This window comes from Lithobates pipiens, unplaced genomic scaffold (assembly GCF_037356315.1).
Source record: "Lithobates pipiens isolate NorthernLeopardFrog02 unplaced genomic scaffold, aLitPip1_a1.2 Scaffold_22, whole genome shotgun sequence".
In the NCBI taxonomy this organism is placed as follows: domain Eukaryota; kingdom Metazoa; phylum Chordata; class Amphibia; order Anura; family Ranidae; genus Lithobates; species Lithobates pipiens.
The window spans coordinates 302,756,918-302,774,295 of NW_027507784.1; the positions used below are offsets into that span (position 1 = coordinate 302,756,918).

The 17,378-nt window shown below is 41.4% G+C and overlaps 1 protein-coding gene across 1 annotated transcript in view; it reads left to right on the forward strand.

Annotated features, from left to right (window-relative positions):
• The first annotated feature begins 211 nt into the window (after positions 1-211).
• The window catches only part of NLRC3 (NLR family CARD domain containing 3), a 52,406-nt gene continuing 35,239 nt past the window's right edge, over positions 212-17,378 (forward strand). The window contains exons 1-4 of the mRNA XM_077449272.1: positions 212-564; positions 11,930-12,056; positions 12,246-12,506; positions 13,934-15,608. Of these exons, the coding sequence (XP_077305398.1) occupies positions 12,050-12,056; positions 12,246-12,506; positions 13,934-15,608 (1,943 nt within the window). The 5' untranslated portion in view covers positions 212-564; positions 11,930-12,049. The remainder of the gene's footprint in view (positions 565-11,929; positions 12,057-12,245; positions 12,507-13,933; positions 15,609-17,378) is intronic.

Genomic DNA, 17,378 nt, shown 5'->3' on the forward strand with positions numbered 1-17,378 from the left:
GTACTTATGGGAGCTAGGCAAAGTAATTAGGCAAATCCACCTAGCCTACTCACAGTTTTAAAAAGATGTACTTTTGCCTAGTCCAACCAAAAAAACACCCTATTGCGTATTGGTGACGCATTTTTTTTTTTTTTTTTTACTTCTACAGATTCTCCTAGATAAAACCTCACTAATTTGTCATTCTTGTAAATTCAGTTTGAAGACAGGAAGTCAAAGTGCATTACAGCAGGAAGAGGTGAGAGCCGTATATCAGAATCTTGCAGACTGAGAAGAGAGAGAAGACTAGTAGACATCGAAGGGGAACTGGGTAGCAGCATGGCAATGTGGTGAAGAGCTACAGTGGAGGTTTACTAAAGGGTTGCAATGAATTCACTTCCTGAAGGATTCAGACGTGATCACAAAAGAAATATGGACAAAAGAAGCTTAAATGCACTGTGATCAGAGATAGAATATAGAGAGAGGAGCCCAAGATACTGAAGCCAAGAAGAAGATTCCAACGCATTTGGCCCACAAACCTGGTGTTAACTGCAACTGACCGACGCCTTTACTACTTTGTGTATCTTGGTGAGTATATACCCTGTCTGTTTCACTGATCTAAACTGTCCGTTGCCTATAGCAACTTATCAGATTTCGCCTGTCACTTAAAACTAAGAACCTGGATACTATGTGTAAGGCCACCTATACATATGGGACAACAGTCGGCCAATACAGAAATCAGGTGGGTTGTATGAAGATGTTATGGCTTTGCGCGGTCCCAGATGCTACTATTTTAGATAAAAGTGATTGGACAGCTTAGAACCTGTATCTTGATTGCTCTCTTGTTCCCCTGTGCTAACCGGCAACCTCTACCCTACTCCCCTTTTCAAGCTCATCAACCAAGCTGATAAGTCTGTTGAGTGCTGCACAGTGCCCTCAAGGGTCCCTCTACACTTTTGCATTCCATGACGTTAAGGCAGCCCATTCACAGCACAGGGGAGTTAGAACGTTTATCAGGTGTTTATTGTTCTCAGTGTCTTTCTGTCCCTGGGGCACCCACATTGCTTTACCTGGTGTATCTAAGAAAGGAAGTAAGAGGAAGTTTCCCCATTGAGGACACGGGCAGCAATAAAAGCTTTACAGAGATTCAAACATCTTACTATATCAAAAATAGGTTTGCTGGAGTTGGGCTGTAAATACTGTAGTTATTAATAAAAACACAAATGAATGCACTTAAATAAATGTATTTTAAATACATAAATGTACTAGTGTAAATATATACACTCACTGGACACTTTATTAGGTGCACCTTGCTAGTACCGGGTTGGACCCCCTTTTGCCTTCAGAACTGCCTAAATTCTTTGTGGCATAGATTCAACAAGGTTACCTTAACCGCTTGCCGACCAGCCACATTATACTGCGGCAGGTCAGCTCCTTCCTGTTCCCTCGAATCACCATACTGGTATGTCGGTCCCTTTAACAGCTCCCCCACAGGTGCGCAGTGCCCGCTGCACGGCGGGGGCAACTGATGTTTCATAGTTAGTAAGGTGACCTGAGTGAGTGTCTACAATTGTCCCTATCCCTGTACATTGCACACTCACATTGGTCCCTACCCTTAAGGAGCCCACAATACAAGGTCCCCACTCATATACTAGGGCCAATTTTGGACAGAAGCCAATTAACCTACCCGCATGTCTTTGGAGTGTGGGAGGAAACCAGAGTACCCGGAGGCAACCCATGCAGGCACAGGGAGAACATGCAAACTCCAGGCAGGTAGCATCGTTGGGATTTGAACCAGCGACCCTTCTTACTGCTAGGAAAGAGTGCTAACCACTATACCACTGTGCCGCCCGATGTGTGTGGCCGGGGCCCGCTATCACTCCACAGAGAGCCAGAACGGGGATCTGTCAATGTAAACAAACAGATCCCCATCCTGACAGGGAAGTACAGAGTGATCGTCTGTTCCTAGTGATTAGGAACAGCGATCTCTCTGTATTCACAGTCCGTACACTTCCCCCCACAGTTAGAAACACCTCCCAGGGAACACATTTAACCCTTTGATCACCCCTAGTGTTAAGCCCTTCCCTGCCAGTGTCACTTATACAGTAATCAGTGCATTTTTATAGCACTGATCACTGTATAAATGTCATTGGTCCCAAAAAAGTGTCCGATTTGTGTCCACCACAATGACGCAGTCCCGCTAATAATCGCTGATCACCACCATTAGTAGAAAAAAAAGTAATAATAAAAATGCCATAAATCTATCCCCTATATTATAGATGCTATAACTTTTGCACAAACCGATAAATATACACTTATTGCGAGTTTTTTTAACCAAAAATATGTAGAAGAATACATAATGGCCTAAACCGATGGATAGTATAGCAAAAAGTAAAAAAAATATATATATATTTTTCAACATTGTCAGTTTTTTTTGTTTATAGAGCAAAACATAAAAATCGCAGAGGTGATAAAATACTAGCAAAAGAAAGCTCTATTTGTGGGAAAAAAAGGAAGACAATTTTGTTTGGGTACAATATCACACCACTGCGCAATTATCAGTTAAAGCGACGCAGTGCCGTATAGCAAAAAATGGCCTGGTCATTAACCACTTAACAACCGCCCATTGCCGATTAACGGCTTCAGGGCGGTTGTTTAACTCTGAGAGGCCGTTAATTAATGGCCTCCCAGAATTCTGCTCTCGCACGCCCCCTGGGGCGCGCACACGAGATCATCCGTGACCGCCGGGTCCACTGGACCCGGCGCATCATGGTAAACGGCCGCTCGTCGCGGCCGTTTACCACGTGATCGCTCCGTCAAATGACGGAGTGATCACTTGTAAACAAACCGGCATCATAACATGACGCCGGTTCCTCCCTCCCCCTCTCTGTACCAATGGGTACAGCGGAGGGGAAAGAGATCGGTGTCAGCAGCGATGTGGGCTGCATCTGCAGTGCCCACATCGCTGCTCACCGAATTTAACCCCTCAATTCCCTGCCAATACTCTGCAATACCCTGCAATACTCTGCAGTACCCTGCTATTACTCTGCAGTACCCCCCATTACTCTGCAGTACCCCCCAATACTCTGCAGTACCCCCCAATACTCTGCAGTACCCGCCATTACTCTGCAGTACCCCGCCATTACTCTGCAGTACCCTGCCATTTCTCTGCAGTACCCCCCATTACTCTGCAGTACCCGCCATTACTCTGCAGTACCCCACCATTACTCTGCAGTACCCCCCAATACTCTGCAGTACCCTGCCATTACTCTGCAGTACCCCCCAATACTCTGCAGTACCCTGCCATTACTCTGCAGTACCCCCCATTACTCTGCAATACCCCCATTACTCTGCAATACCCCCAATACTCTGCAATACCCCGCCAATACCCCGCAATACCCTGCCATAAATTGCCATACCCAGCCATACTCGGAGATACCCAGCCATACTCGGTGATACCCTGCAATACCCAGCCATAGACGCCCCCCCCCACCCCTCACCACCCTCCGGTGCTTCTACCAACTCGCCAGTACGATCAAAGCCAGAATATTTTTTTATTTTTTTATTTCAGGCTTCCCAGCCTAGAGGTGAGATGTGGGGTCATATTGTAAAGAGGACCTGTCACCCCATATTCCTATTACAAGGGATGTTTACATTCCTTGTAATAGGAATAAAAGTGATCAAAAACTTATTTTTGGGGAAAAAAATGTCAAACTAAAATAAATAAAGTAAAATGAACAATAAAAAAAAAATAAAAAAAAAAATTTAAAGCGCCCCTGTCCCCATGTGCTCGCATGCAGAAGCGAACGCATACGTAAGCCCCACCCACATATGAAAACAGTGTTCAAACCACACATGTGAGGTATCGCCACGAACGTTAGAGCGAGAGCAATAATTCTAGCCCTAGACCTCCTCTGCAACTCAAAACATGTAACCAGTAAAGAAAATGTAAAGCGTCGCCTATGGGGTTTTTTATAAGTAGCAATGTTTGGGACCATTCCACGGGCATGTGCAATTTTGAAGAGTGACATGTTTGATATCTATTTACTCAGCATAACTTCATCTTTCACTTTATGCAAAAATTGGGCTAACTTTACTGTTTTTTTGTTTTTTTTAAGCACAAAACAGTTTTTTCCCCCAAAAAAACGCGTTCGAAAAATTGCTGCGCAAATACCGTGTAAGATAAAAATTTGCAACGACCACCATTGTATTCTCCAGGGTCTTTGCTAAAAAAAAAATATATATATAATGTTTTGGGGTTCTCTGTAATTTTCTAGCAAATAAATGATGATTTTTACATGTAGGAGAGAAATGTCAGAATTGTCCTGGGTGCTCCAGAACGCCTGATGGCGCTCCCTGCATGTTGGACCTCTGTATGTGGCCACACTGTGTAAAAGTCTCACACATGTGGTATCACCGTACTCGGGAGTAATAGCAGAATGTGTTTTGGGGTGTAATTTGTGGTATGCATATGCTGTGTGTGAGAAATAACCTTATAATATGACAATTTTGTGAAAAAAAAAAAAGGAAAAAAAATCTTGATTTTGCAAAGAATTGTGGGAAAAAATTACAACTTCAAAAAACTAATCATGCCTCTTACTAAATACATTGGAATGTCTTCTTTCCAAAAAGGGGTCGTTTGGGGGGTATTTGTACTTTTCTGGCATGTTAGGGTCTCAAGAATTGAAATAGGCCGTCAGTCCTTCAGGTGTGATCAATTTTCAGATATTGGCACCATAGCTTGTGGACTCTATAACTTTCACGAAGACCAAATAATATCCACCAATTTGTACTTATTTTTACCAAAGATAAGTAGTGGTATAAATTTTGGCCAAAATTTATGAAGAAAAAATTACTAATCTGCTAAATTTTATAACAGAAACGAAGAAAATTTCGTTTTTTCGCAGAATTTTCCGTCTTTTTTCTTTTATAGCACAAAAAACAAACAAACTGAGAGGTGATTAAATACCACCAAAAGAAAGCTCTATTTGTGTGAAAAAAAGTACAAAAATTTCATATAGGTCCAGTGTTGCATGACTGAGTAATTGGCATTCAAAATGTGAGAGCACCAAAAGCTGAAAATTGGTCTGGTCATTAAGGGTGTTTAAGTGCCCAGTGATCAAGTGGTTAAGAGGGAAAATCTTCCGGGGCTGAAGTGGTTAATGTAATATCTCAACAATATTGTTTTGAAGTTTTGTTATTACATTTTTCCTTTTATATATATATATATATCTGCTGTATAGTAATTTTGATGTTTGTGACCAGCGTTAGCCGTTTTTATCCACTTGATTGCTTGCTTGAGCACCTGGGTATTTTGCTCATTTGTGTCATCTATTTCTATCAAATGATAGCCAATGATGCTCTTATAAACACCCCCTTATGCTCAGAACTCCCATCCCCTTAACTAAGCTCCAAGGGACGGAGCAAAACGTGTTAGTGGCATTATCCGGCTGGAGTCCAGGCTGAGGCTGCCATTCATCTCACTTCATGCATATGGGTCTACTTCATGATGTGTGGTTTATGGATCTTTTCATTTGAAATTACTGCAGCTTGGAGCTAGGACAAGCTCCCTGTCCCTGCCTGCACTCACAGTGGTCTTGTTGTAATTGACTTCTCTACCTGAGTGGCACCTAAATTTTGTCTTTTTGCCTCACAGTCATATCGTACAGTCCATGCATCTCCATTCACTTAAATGGGCTGCCTGCACATAGCTCAGCACTAGAAATAGGGTATGGTTCTGAAGGTTGAGCTCCTCTAAATGAAATAATCTGAATAAACACTCAGAGAAGAAGTGGGAGGGGCAGTACTAAGAGCCAACCAGGTGAGCTACATGCACCTGGGTGGACATGGAACATGTTGACTGGTGAAGAGAGCAGAGAGATGAGCTCATCAGTTTATAGCTGCTTCTTTACTGTCCACTCACAGGTTGGTGTCAGGGATGGGAGGTGACCTTGCAGTGTTACTTGACTGCAATACAGAAAAGTGAAGGTGGAACTGCAAGAATTCACTTTTCTTCAAACTGGCATTAGTCTATCTTAGCTCTATGCAAGTATCAATCTCTGATATCCAAGGGGCCGCTAGGGTTCCTGCCAATCACCGTTGTTGTCCTCGCTACATACAGCAACAGCTGTGATTTTCCAGGTGCTGCTCCAGCGGCTTCCCCTCTGCACACTAACCACAGGGGGTCCCCCATTCAGAACCCCTGCTATTCTAAGAATATAATGCATTCTCTTAACAACAGCAGTGCAGAGCAAGCTACCCCCTGTGTTCAGTGTGCAGAGGGAACGTTGTTGAAGCAGCGCACAAAAGATTCAGACTTCTACAGTGATTTTCAGCATCTCCAGTGGCCTTCCAAATATCATATATGGATACTGGAGTTCCGCATTAAGCCCCCAGCCCAGCTGTACTGCATGGAAGTCCTGTGCAGGGGATGGACATACATAAAGAGTCTTTATCAGATATAAGAGCTTTAACATAATAACACAAATACATAATAATGTGAATTCCAATGGCGTATTTAGCTGTTTGATTGAAGTACAGCTTTAGAGTAGTCTATGCATTTTTATATGTTGTTAATTCTTTGGGGTCCAGTCTGACTAGTGCTCCAGAGCTTTGCAAAAATGCTCTTGGCCACACAGAAGAAGGGATTTGGGGGTTGCACCTGATAACAGATCATTCTCACTCTTTAGAAAGATGTGTCCTTGAGGTTAGCTTAACTGATAAAACATCTTCAAACTTCATAAGGTCTTTCAAACAGCAAGATTTTTAGAGCAGAGAAGTCTTCCAGAGCTGTGTAAAAATGCTCTTGGCCACATAGAAGAAGGGATTTGGGGGTTGCACCATATCAATTGTTAACAGATCAGTTCAGTGCCCTGCACATTCCTGGAACAGTTACCGGCAGCTAACGGAAAGCTCATGATCACTACTTGCGATCGGGAGCTTTCCGATCATGTGACTGCTATGACAGCCAATCATGGCTGTCACATGATTATAAACCCCGCCCCACTTTCGATGAAAATGGTAAACAGGACAAATAGAGAGGAAGAATCTACCTTATGGGGGAACAGACAGCAATAATAATCCAAAATTAAAATTATGTTTGCTTTTAGTTATACTTTATGTTTCTCAAGCAGCAATGTTTTTGGTACTCAAAATGGTTACATAGTGCTGTTTCCCTTAATCTTTGAGGCGCACTCCAGATCTCTTCTGACTACTTATCTCAATCTAGACCTTATCAGTAAGTAAATGACACACAATAGCTTCTCCCATAGTGGCTTTGTATTTTCTGGGCTGGTGTACGAGAGGCTTGTTCTTCAAACAGTCCTTCATTTGCTAAGCAGGCCCCACCTTTAGCTGAGTAGCTTATTGTGCTAATGGCAGTACATCTGACCTGTTAGGCCTGTGTGACATGGCGGAAGTGGCCAGACCTTGGTTGCTGGTAGAGGGAGCCCTTTTGTGCAGCTGCAGTTCCAGCACTCTTTTTCTACAGTGAAGGAAATTCTTTAAATTCAATGCAGTCTTATACCAAATGAAGTGGACTCATCTTTTGCATTGACTGGAGTGTGCACATGCTCTTCTTCTGGCTCTAAGGGGGTTCTGGCTGATCTTCAATTCCTGCTCTCAAAAGGTAGACCTCTGTTATGTCAGTGCCCATGGAAGGCATTGGGGAGAGAGAGGGAAGCTTGGTATGCTATTACCTATACACTGGATGTGATAAGTAAAGGATTTACACAGTGCAAAATGTTTAGTAAAAGGTAAAAGACCAAAAAATATCCACCAATTTGTACTTATTTTTACCAAAGATATGTAGTGGTATAAATTTTGGCCAAAATTTATGAAGAAAAAATTACTAATCTGCTAAATTTTATAACAGAAACGAAGAAAAATTCATTTTTTCGCAGAATTTTCCGTCTTTTTTCTTTTATAGCACAAAAAATAAAAAACTGAGAGGTGATTAAATACCACCAAAAGAAAGCTCTATTTGTGTGAAAAAAAGGACAAAAATTTCATATAGGTCCAGTGTTGCATGACTGAGTAATTGGCATTCAAAATGTGAGAGCACCGAAAGCTGAAAATTGGTCTGGTTATTAAGGGTGTTTAAGTGCCCAGTGGTCAAGTGGTTAAGAGGGAAAATCTTCCGGGGCTGAAGTGGTTAATGTAATATCTCAACAATATTGTTTTGAAGTTTTGTTATTACATTTTTCCTTTTATATATATATATATATCTGCTGTATAGTAATTTTGATGTTTGTGACCAGCATTAGCCGTTTTTATCCACTTGATTGCTTGCTTGAGCACCTGGGTATTTTGCTCATTTGTGTCATCTATTTCTATCAAATGATAGCCAATGATGCTCTTATAAACACCCCCTTATGCTCAGAACTCCCATCCCCTTAACTAAGCTCCAAGGGACGGAGCAAAACGTGTTAGTGGCATTATCCGGCTGGAGTCCAGGCTGAGGCTGCCATTCATCTCACTTCATGCATATGGGTCTACTTCATGATGTGTGGTTTATGGATCTTTTCATTTGAAATTACTGCAGCTTGGAGCTAGGACAAGCTCCCTGTCCCTGCCTGCACTCACAGTGGTCTTGTTGTAATTGACCTCTCTACCTGAGTGGCACCTAAATTTTGTCTTTTACCAAATGAAGTGGACTCATCTTTTGCATTGACTGGAGTGTGCACATGCTCTTCTTCTGGCTCTAAGGGGGTTCTGGCTGATCTTCAATTCCTGCTCTCAAAAGGTAGACCTCTGTTATGTCAGTGCCCATGGAAGGCATTGGGGAGAGAGAGGGAAGCTTGGTATGCTATTACCTATACACTGGATGTGATAAGTAAAGGATTTACACAGTGCAAAATGTTTAGTAAAAGGTAAAAGACTGCTTCTAGACCAGGGATCTCCAAACTTTCTAAACAAAGGGCCAGTTTATTGTCCTTCAGACTTTAGGGGGGACCAGGTTGTAGCCAGCGGAAGTGAAAAGTTTCCTGGCATCAGTGGGAGTGAACATCACCACGTTTGGTATCAGTGGGAGGATTAGTGCCCCAAGGGCTGGATAAAGGCAAGCAAAGGGCCGCATCTGACCCCCGGGCTACAGTTTGGAGACCACTGTTCTAAACTATCAGTCTCAAGCATGAAACATGAGTAATGAGTACAGTAAGATTAACTACCAGCTCGTGTCATGGTTGAGAGGAAGGGGTGTTTAGAATACAGAGAACAACAGGGCACAGAAGATGTCCCAAAACATCCTTTTGAAGGTAGTGGATGGTTACTATAGACAAATGTGGTAAGAGTGGGGATGCAGGACATACGAAAAATCTAGGGAATCCTCCCATCACTTTGCACTGGTTCTCATACCTTCCAACTTTCTGACATGGGAATGAGTATAGTTCGTTCTTTGTGATAGCAATAAAGTTAATCCAAAAAAAAAAAAACTGAAAAAAAAAAGCACCCCCCCCCCGTGCTTACGCACAAATGCATACGTTACTCCTGCACGCGTATGTAAACAGTGATTGCACCACACGTGTGGTATTGATGCAAATGTCAGAGCGAGAGCAAAAATTTGAGCACCGGACCTCCTGTGTATCTCTAAACTGGTAATCTGAAAAAGCGTTTAAAGCGACGCCTATGGAGAATTTTAAGCACCGTAGTTTGCCATCATTCCATGAGCAGATGCAATTTTAAAGCGTGACATGTTAGGTACCTATCTGCTCAGCCTAACATCTTCTTTTACAGTATATCAGAAAATTGGACTTTATATTGTGTTTCTTTTTTTTAAGTGTATTTTTTCCCAAAAAATTGCGTTTGCTCAAATACCGTGTGATATAAAAAATTACAACACCTATAATTTTATTCTATAGGGCCTCTGCTATATATATAATATATATATATATATATATATATATATATATATATATATATATATATATAGTGTTTGGGATTCTAAGTAATTTTGTAGTAAAAAAAAAAAAAAAAAAAAAAGAGTAGATTTTTTGTATTTTACATGTAGGAGCAAAGTGTTAGAATCGGCCTGAGTATGAAGTAGTTAAAAATACTGTACATTTAAAAAAATTATTGATGAACACAAAACTGCATTAATGTGTGTGTATCTGCCTGGCGTTCAGCTTTAAGATATTTCATGAGACTATGTGAAAGTTGTAAAGCCATTATGAATGAATTCCCTGTACATGCATTAGATATGCACTGTCCCAGTAAAGACAGAATGCTTGCTTTATGGAAATCTGGGCTCTGTAAATAATAAATTATGTACAAAAATAGCATACAGCTTGTTTTATGCCATGAGTCACAGCTCTGATGTCCAGATTGAAGTCTGGGTCCTGACTTAATTTAGCTCTTTTATTTATCCAGAATTAGGTATGGACGGTGTTCGAGAGTTTAGAGTAGCTGATAAAAATAAATATATACTTATAGTTTCTGTGGTCTATGAAAGTGTTACTTTTCAAAAAGTGCACAGTTCCTAAATCAGCTTTCTTAAAGCAGTATTAAATCCAAAACCTAAAGTGTAATATATTTCAGCTTACTACTCATTAGATGTGGTGGCTGCATTCATTTTCTTGTTTAAGCTTTTTGTTTATTGGGTGATCTGGCCAGTAATGCACCTCCTGTATTAGAATGCTCCCACTCTGGATGAAGGAGAACGGGGGGCAGATTTAGACAGCAGCATTGTCAGTCAGAATCAAAAAATTTTTGAGTTTTGCCAGAGTTTGTTTTAAGAGTGGAAATTTTTGTTCCAACAGCTGCCTGAAAGAGAAATTCTCTCACTTTGCAGAATTTTCATATTTTTCACTATCGCAGTGCTAAGGCATGGTGCACATGACCTCAACCATGTGCAATATAAAGGTGTTCAACATTTAAATCTACAAAGTGCCCCAGGGACATAAAGTCAAAGGGGGCCTACAAAATTTCCCAGCTAAGTGGAGTCTCACCCAAAAGACATCCGACCCCGTCCCGCTTTCCTCCACAGACAATGAGGTATAACCCCAGCATTCCAGATGGTCAGCTGAATAGAGAACCTGCCCAGGATCCAATGATCCAGTCAGGGGGCATGCAAACCATGGTATTAATTTTAAATATTTGAGTGAACTGAGGATAGCCAGTGGTTCCACACCATGTCAAACTTAGTTTGAAAGCTCAGTGTTTGTAAGTATACTTGTAGAAATGTAGGGATGAATGGACCAGTCCTTGCATCTGGTTTCTTCAAAGTATAGTGCAAGCCTGGACATTAAAGTATATGATGACAATATATCTAAGCAGAACCTTCTGCCCTTGAAAGCCATGCCACATGTCAAAATGTTTCATAGATCCAGAAATATAAGCATCTGAAGTTAAAGCTGAATTTCAGGAATGGCAATTTTTACATAGTTACATTGGTCCAGATTGGGCCAATGTAAGCATGTACAGTGCTTTGAAAGAGTATTCACCCCCCTTGAAATTTTCCACATTTTGTCATGTTACAACCAAAAATTTTAAAGTACTTTATGTGATAGACCAACACAAAGTGGCACATAATTGTGAAGTTGATGGGAAATGATAAATGGTTTTCCAAATTTTTTCCAAATAAAGATCCAAAAAATGTGGCATGCATTTGTATTCATCTCCATTTACTCTGATAGCCCCTAACTACAATCTATTAGAACCACTTGCCATCAGAAGTCACCTAATTAGTAAATAGAGTTCACCTGTGTGTAATTTAATCTCAGTATAAATACAGCTGCTCTGCGAAGCCCTAGGAGGTGACCTCTGCTTATGTGTTTTGCATTATATCCTCAAATACAATTGCCCAGTTTGCAACAAGTTTACATGCTACATTATTTGACAGTCAAGGAAAGCAAATTACATCAACACCATAACACTGCAAAATATTTCTGAAAATAAGATCTTTTTTATGTAAGAAAAAATAAAGTATAATGTATCTTATTCTTCTATTCTGAACTAGATTCTGCTCTACCAGATGATGTTAGGAGGGTTCCATCCACTCCTCACCTTATCCTGGAGATGACATGGATTGTGAACAACCTGGAAAGCCTGGAGTCTCATGGTGTTTTGAAACAATGACATGGAAGGTATGTATGTAGGCACTTTGTGCATAGACTTTGAAGTAACAGATACCTTTTTCTTGGGTTGAGCTGGCAGTGAAAATGTGTGTGCTTATGGTCAGCTTTAGGGGTGTTAATAAATTGGCTTCACATTGTTTTGCCCATAGCATTTATCTCTCTTCGCCTCTAGTAACTGACTCCTCTCCTCTTTGCCAGGCCTATGGGTCCTCCGGTACAGGAGGCAGCTGGCGTCCAGCGCCAGTTTGGAATCCATACAGGAGATCATGGCTAAGCTGCAGGAGCTGGAGATGCTAAGCATGGAGGAGATCCGACGTCTTCAAGAACTAACGCCATTAAACAAACGGGCTGAGGCTCTGATGGACACACTAGGAGGGAAGGGCCGTTGGTACCTTCAAGGACTGCAGACCTGCATAGAAAACAGTTGCTCCTCCATCTACCTGCGCATACGTCATCATGGTGGGTAACCAGCTTTGTCTGTGGTTTATAAAAATGTAGGGGGCAAGATTGGAGCTTCAACCAAATTATTATTGATGTTGGTATCGTTCCTGGGTTGCAAAGTGTTATTGCTGTCTGTGTCCTGATAGAGAACATTTCCACTCACTTTTTATGTGGTAACTAGGAATCCGGTCACTAGGGCATTTTTGACTTGGGCAGTGGAGTTTGAAATCATCCACTGAATTCAATATGGCTGCTCTGCAAACGAAAGCCAAGTGCTTAACCTTTATCTGTAGTTTAGGAACAGACACTTCCTGTGAAGAATCTAAATATCCTACAATCCTGAGTCTCTCATTTTAGTGCTCTTCAAATGAGAGCTACCAATTATATATGAAACAGATGAAGCAGGCAAAATTTTCAGTTTTGGATAAAAAGGAGAGGGAATAGAACACCTGTCAGGTTTTTATTACTGACCCTGTTAGGGAAATTCATCCTCTCTATTTGTCCTTTCTACCATTATCAATGAAAGTGAAAGTAAAAGAATGTCACAGATTTTGGAATACGGTTTGCAAATGTGTGCTAATTAAACCCCTGTTTTTAATAAATTTAGACAGGTTAATTTGGTTGGTAAGAAGACTGGTTGGTGAGTTGAGCTGGGAGTTTTCTCTGGTTTTGTCTGGAATGCGTTGCCCTTCCATGTGATTCCATGCAATTAGAAGAAAAGAGGTTTAACCATAAACTACGTAGAGGGTTTCAAGAAACTATTAGATTAGAACGACCTCAACATACAGGGATATACAATGTAATACTAACATAATCACACACATAGGTTGGACTTTATGGACTTGTGTCTTTTTTCAACTGTGTGTTCCTTGCTGTGAAGGCCATTTATAGATGGGGGCAAGAGTCATTTGTTTGCTAATACTGGGGATATCTTCCACTGCGGACACTAGTTCTGGGGACAATCAGGGAGACAGATGGCAAAAATAAATCTTACACTATCCAAAATGGAAAAAAAAAAGTTTTGCCTTTAGTTCTACCTTGACAGAGAGCTCACCATGCAGTGTTTAATCACATTAGCATTCTCAAATTTGTATGCAATACAGAGGAAATGGTGAGGCATAGACTGTGGAAAAAAAGGTTGCCTATCCCTTTAGCGAATAGGGACAAGCTAGGTAAATGAGCACATGGACATAGGGAGATCGATCAGCCATGATACTACAAACTGCAACCATGATATCTGAGCCTATCATTACAAGGTAAAGCAAATAAATGACACGAATACCTAGTTAAAACTACAAAAGCATTTGAAAGTGTAAAATGTCTTTAAGCTGTACAGAAACCGTTCCAATTAATTTTTTAATAGCTGAACATGAATAGACAAGGAATGTTTTTTAAGTTGGTTTCCTTTAATTTGTCTGTTTGTGCTTGTGTCTTTTTTGTGACAGATCCATTGGTGAAGAAACACTTGGACAGTGTGAAATATGATCAGCACCCACTGCTAGCTCAGTTGGACTCTCTTCTATTGGTCGAAGGCCTTACAGATGCCCAGCTTCAAGAACATGACATTGTGCAGCTGGAATTAGGTCAGGTTGGAAGAGGTACCCCCAAAAGATTGCCCTTGGAAAAACTTTTGACACCACTGTCGAGGGTCAGCCTTCCGCCACGTATCACCTTAACTGTAGGAGTGGCAGGAGCTGGTAAAAGTACCCTGGTGAGGCTGTTTGTGGAGAAGTGGGCACGGGGTGAACTATGCACTAACATTCCCTGTTTGTTGACCCTGAACCTCTGGGAGTTGAACATCTTTGATCGTCTTTCTTTGGAGAAGTTAATACGGATTGCCTGTCCTAGCTGTTCAATGCCAACTCCCAATTCCCTTCTGATTTTGGATGGCTTGGATGAGCTTCGAGCCCCACTTGACTTCTCTGACTCAATAGCTAGCACTGACCCTCAGAAAGAACTTCCCCCTGAATGTCTCATTACCAACATCCTACGGGGGAACCTTCTGCCTGATATCTTTGTGTGGGTAACCTCAAGACCAGGAGCTGCTGCTATGATTCCTGGAGGACTTGTGGATCGAATGACGGAGATATCTGGACTTGAATCAAGTGAAATTAAGCAGTACATGGATCAGCTTTTCCACGATACCAATTACTTACCAGACAGGATTTGTGGGCACCTAGAAGGCCATCGTTCCTTAAATGCTTTGTGTTCTGTTCCCACCTTGTGCCATATCATAGGAGTATCTCTAGGATTTGCATCTCATGCCTATGATTCTGCATGTTCATCTCTACCTATGACACTCTCCACCATCTTCTCCTGGTATCTGAAAGCTCAGTTTACCTACTTAGATGGAATAGAGCAACCAAGCAGTGCCCGACGAACTGTTGGCAACTTAGGAAAGTTGGCATTTCAGGGATTGCTTAGAAGACGGACTGTATTTTACGAATCAGATTTGAAATCTTGTGGGATTGAAACTCCAATATTACCAGGAAGCCTTTGTAGTCGGCTGTTGCTGCCCCAGAATTCACCCTCCTGTCTCGCTTTCTGTTTCTCCCACCTCCTCATGCAGGAGTTCCTGGCGGCTGTCCACTACTATTCTGCCGCCAAACGTGCCATATTTGACCTCTTTGCCGAGGGAGGAGTTTCTTGGCCCAAGTTGGGCTTTCTAAACCATTACAAAGGTGCAACACAGCGTGTTTTACAAACAGAGGGAGCTCAGCTGTCCATCTTCCTTCGCTTCCTCTCTGGCTTCCTGTCTTTGCAGGTTGTTAGGATTTTAGCTGGGTGCCTGCCAAACAAGGAAGAGCCCAGCAGCCACCGTGGGCAAATAATGGACTATATTCAGAGCTTGCTGAGTGCCAGCAAGACAATCTCCTGTGGAATGGTGAACTTAATGTGCTGTTTGCATGAGATGGGCCACACAGATGTGATCTGTATGGTGGAGGAGGCTCTGAAGACTGGAACACTCAGCAGAAAATTGAGCCCTTTGAATTGCTGTGCTCTTGCATTCTTACTTAGAGCATCTCGCAGCTGTGCCGAAGAAACAAACCTTTCCCAGTGTCTTAATTACAATCTTGTACAAAACTTCCTGCCACAGCTACAGTACTGCACTAACCTCAGGTATGTTCTCAAAGGGAAAATGTAATGGGTTTGGTTGAATTTTTTTTTATTTTTTTACTTATTAAACTAATGTTTTATGTGTTTTTTTGCAATAGGTTTAACAAATAAATATTATTACAGTGCATTTTAACCACTTCCAGCCCAAGCCAACTCTGGCATTCCATTCCTACATGTAAAAATCATAATTTTTTTTTGCTAGAAAATTACTCAGAACCCCCAAACATTATATATATTATTTAGCAGAGCCCTTAGGGAATGAAATGGCGGTCATTGCAATTGCACAATGGGAAGGAGGCGCTTTAAAAAATATATATTTTATTGTTTATTTTTTATTTTTACACTTTCCCTTTATTCTTTCATTTTTTTTTATCACTTTTATTCCTATTACGTGGAATATATACATCCCTTGTAATAGGAATAGGGCATGACAAGTCCCCACATCTCTTCTCTATGCTGGAAAGCCTGAAATAATAATAAAAAAAATAGATCTTAGGCTTTCCAGCTAAAAAAACGTCAGTGTTTACATCTGTCAGTGCTGAAAGTGACATCATGATATTGCTTCCAGCCTCCGAGGGTCATAGAGATGGCTAGGGACCATCTGGTCCACGGCCAGCTCTATGGTAAACCCCTGCCCCCGACTGATTCATTCTCCAGTTACCTGATCACATGGCAGAGACCAGAGAAGCACCGATCATACGGGAGAGACCAGAGAACCTGAGAGTGGCGGGAGGGGACACCACCCTTAAACAGCCACTAAGATGGCTTTTACTTGTGAGGGAATCCCTGGCTGAAAAAAAAGATATCTTGATGATGCCTGTAGCTGTATGCATCATTCAGATATCTCCACTTCAACCTAAGGACGTCATATGATGTCCATCTAAGGTTAGGTGATTAAATTATCAATTTAAATGAAATAAAATGTTTTGGCTAAAGTTGTGCTTTAACAAAGTTATGTCACTCATATGGTCTGGGGCTGCATGAGTGCTGCCGTCACTGGGGAGCTACAGTTCATTGAGGGAACCATGAATGCCAACATGTACTGTGACATACTGAAGCAGAGCATGATCCCCTCCCTTTGGAGACTGGGCTGCGGGGGCAGTATTCCAACATGATAACGACCACAAACACACCTCCAAGACGACCACTGACCTGCTAAAGAAGCTGAGGGTAAAGGTGATGGACTGGCCAAGCATGTCTCCAGACCTAAACCCTATTGAGCATCTGTGGGGCATCCTCAAATGGAAGGTGGAAGAGTGCAAGGCCTCTAACATCCACCAGCTCCATGATGTCATCATGGAAAAGTGTAAGAGGACTCCGGTGGCAACCTGTGAAGCTCTGGGGAACTCCATGCCCAAGAGGTTAAAGCAGTGCTGAAAAATAATGCTGGTCACACAAAATATTGACACTTTGGGCCCAATTTGTAAATTTTCACTTAGGGGTGTACTCACTTTTGTTGCCAGCAGTTTAGACATTAATGGCTGCGTGTTGAATTATTTTGAGGCGACAGCAAATTTACACTGTTATACAAGCTGTACACACACGAATTTACATTGTAGCAAGGTGTAATTTCTGTTGTCACATGAAAAGATATAATAAAATATTTGCAAACATGTGAGGGGTGTGAGATACTGTATAAGCTGTAATTGCAATTTCCCCCCCATTACTGACTTAAAGTAGAACTATAGGCAAAACTTTTTTTTTCAATTTGCATAGAGTAAGGGAAGGTTATAACCCCTGTAAGGTTTATTTTTGCCATTTTTGTCTAATTTC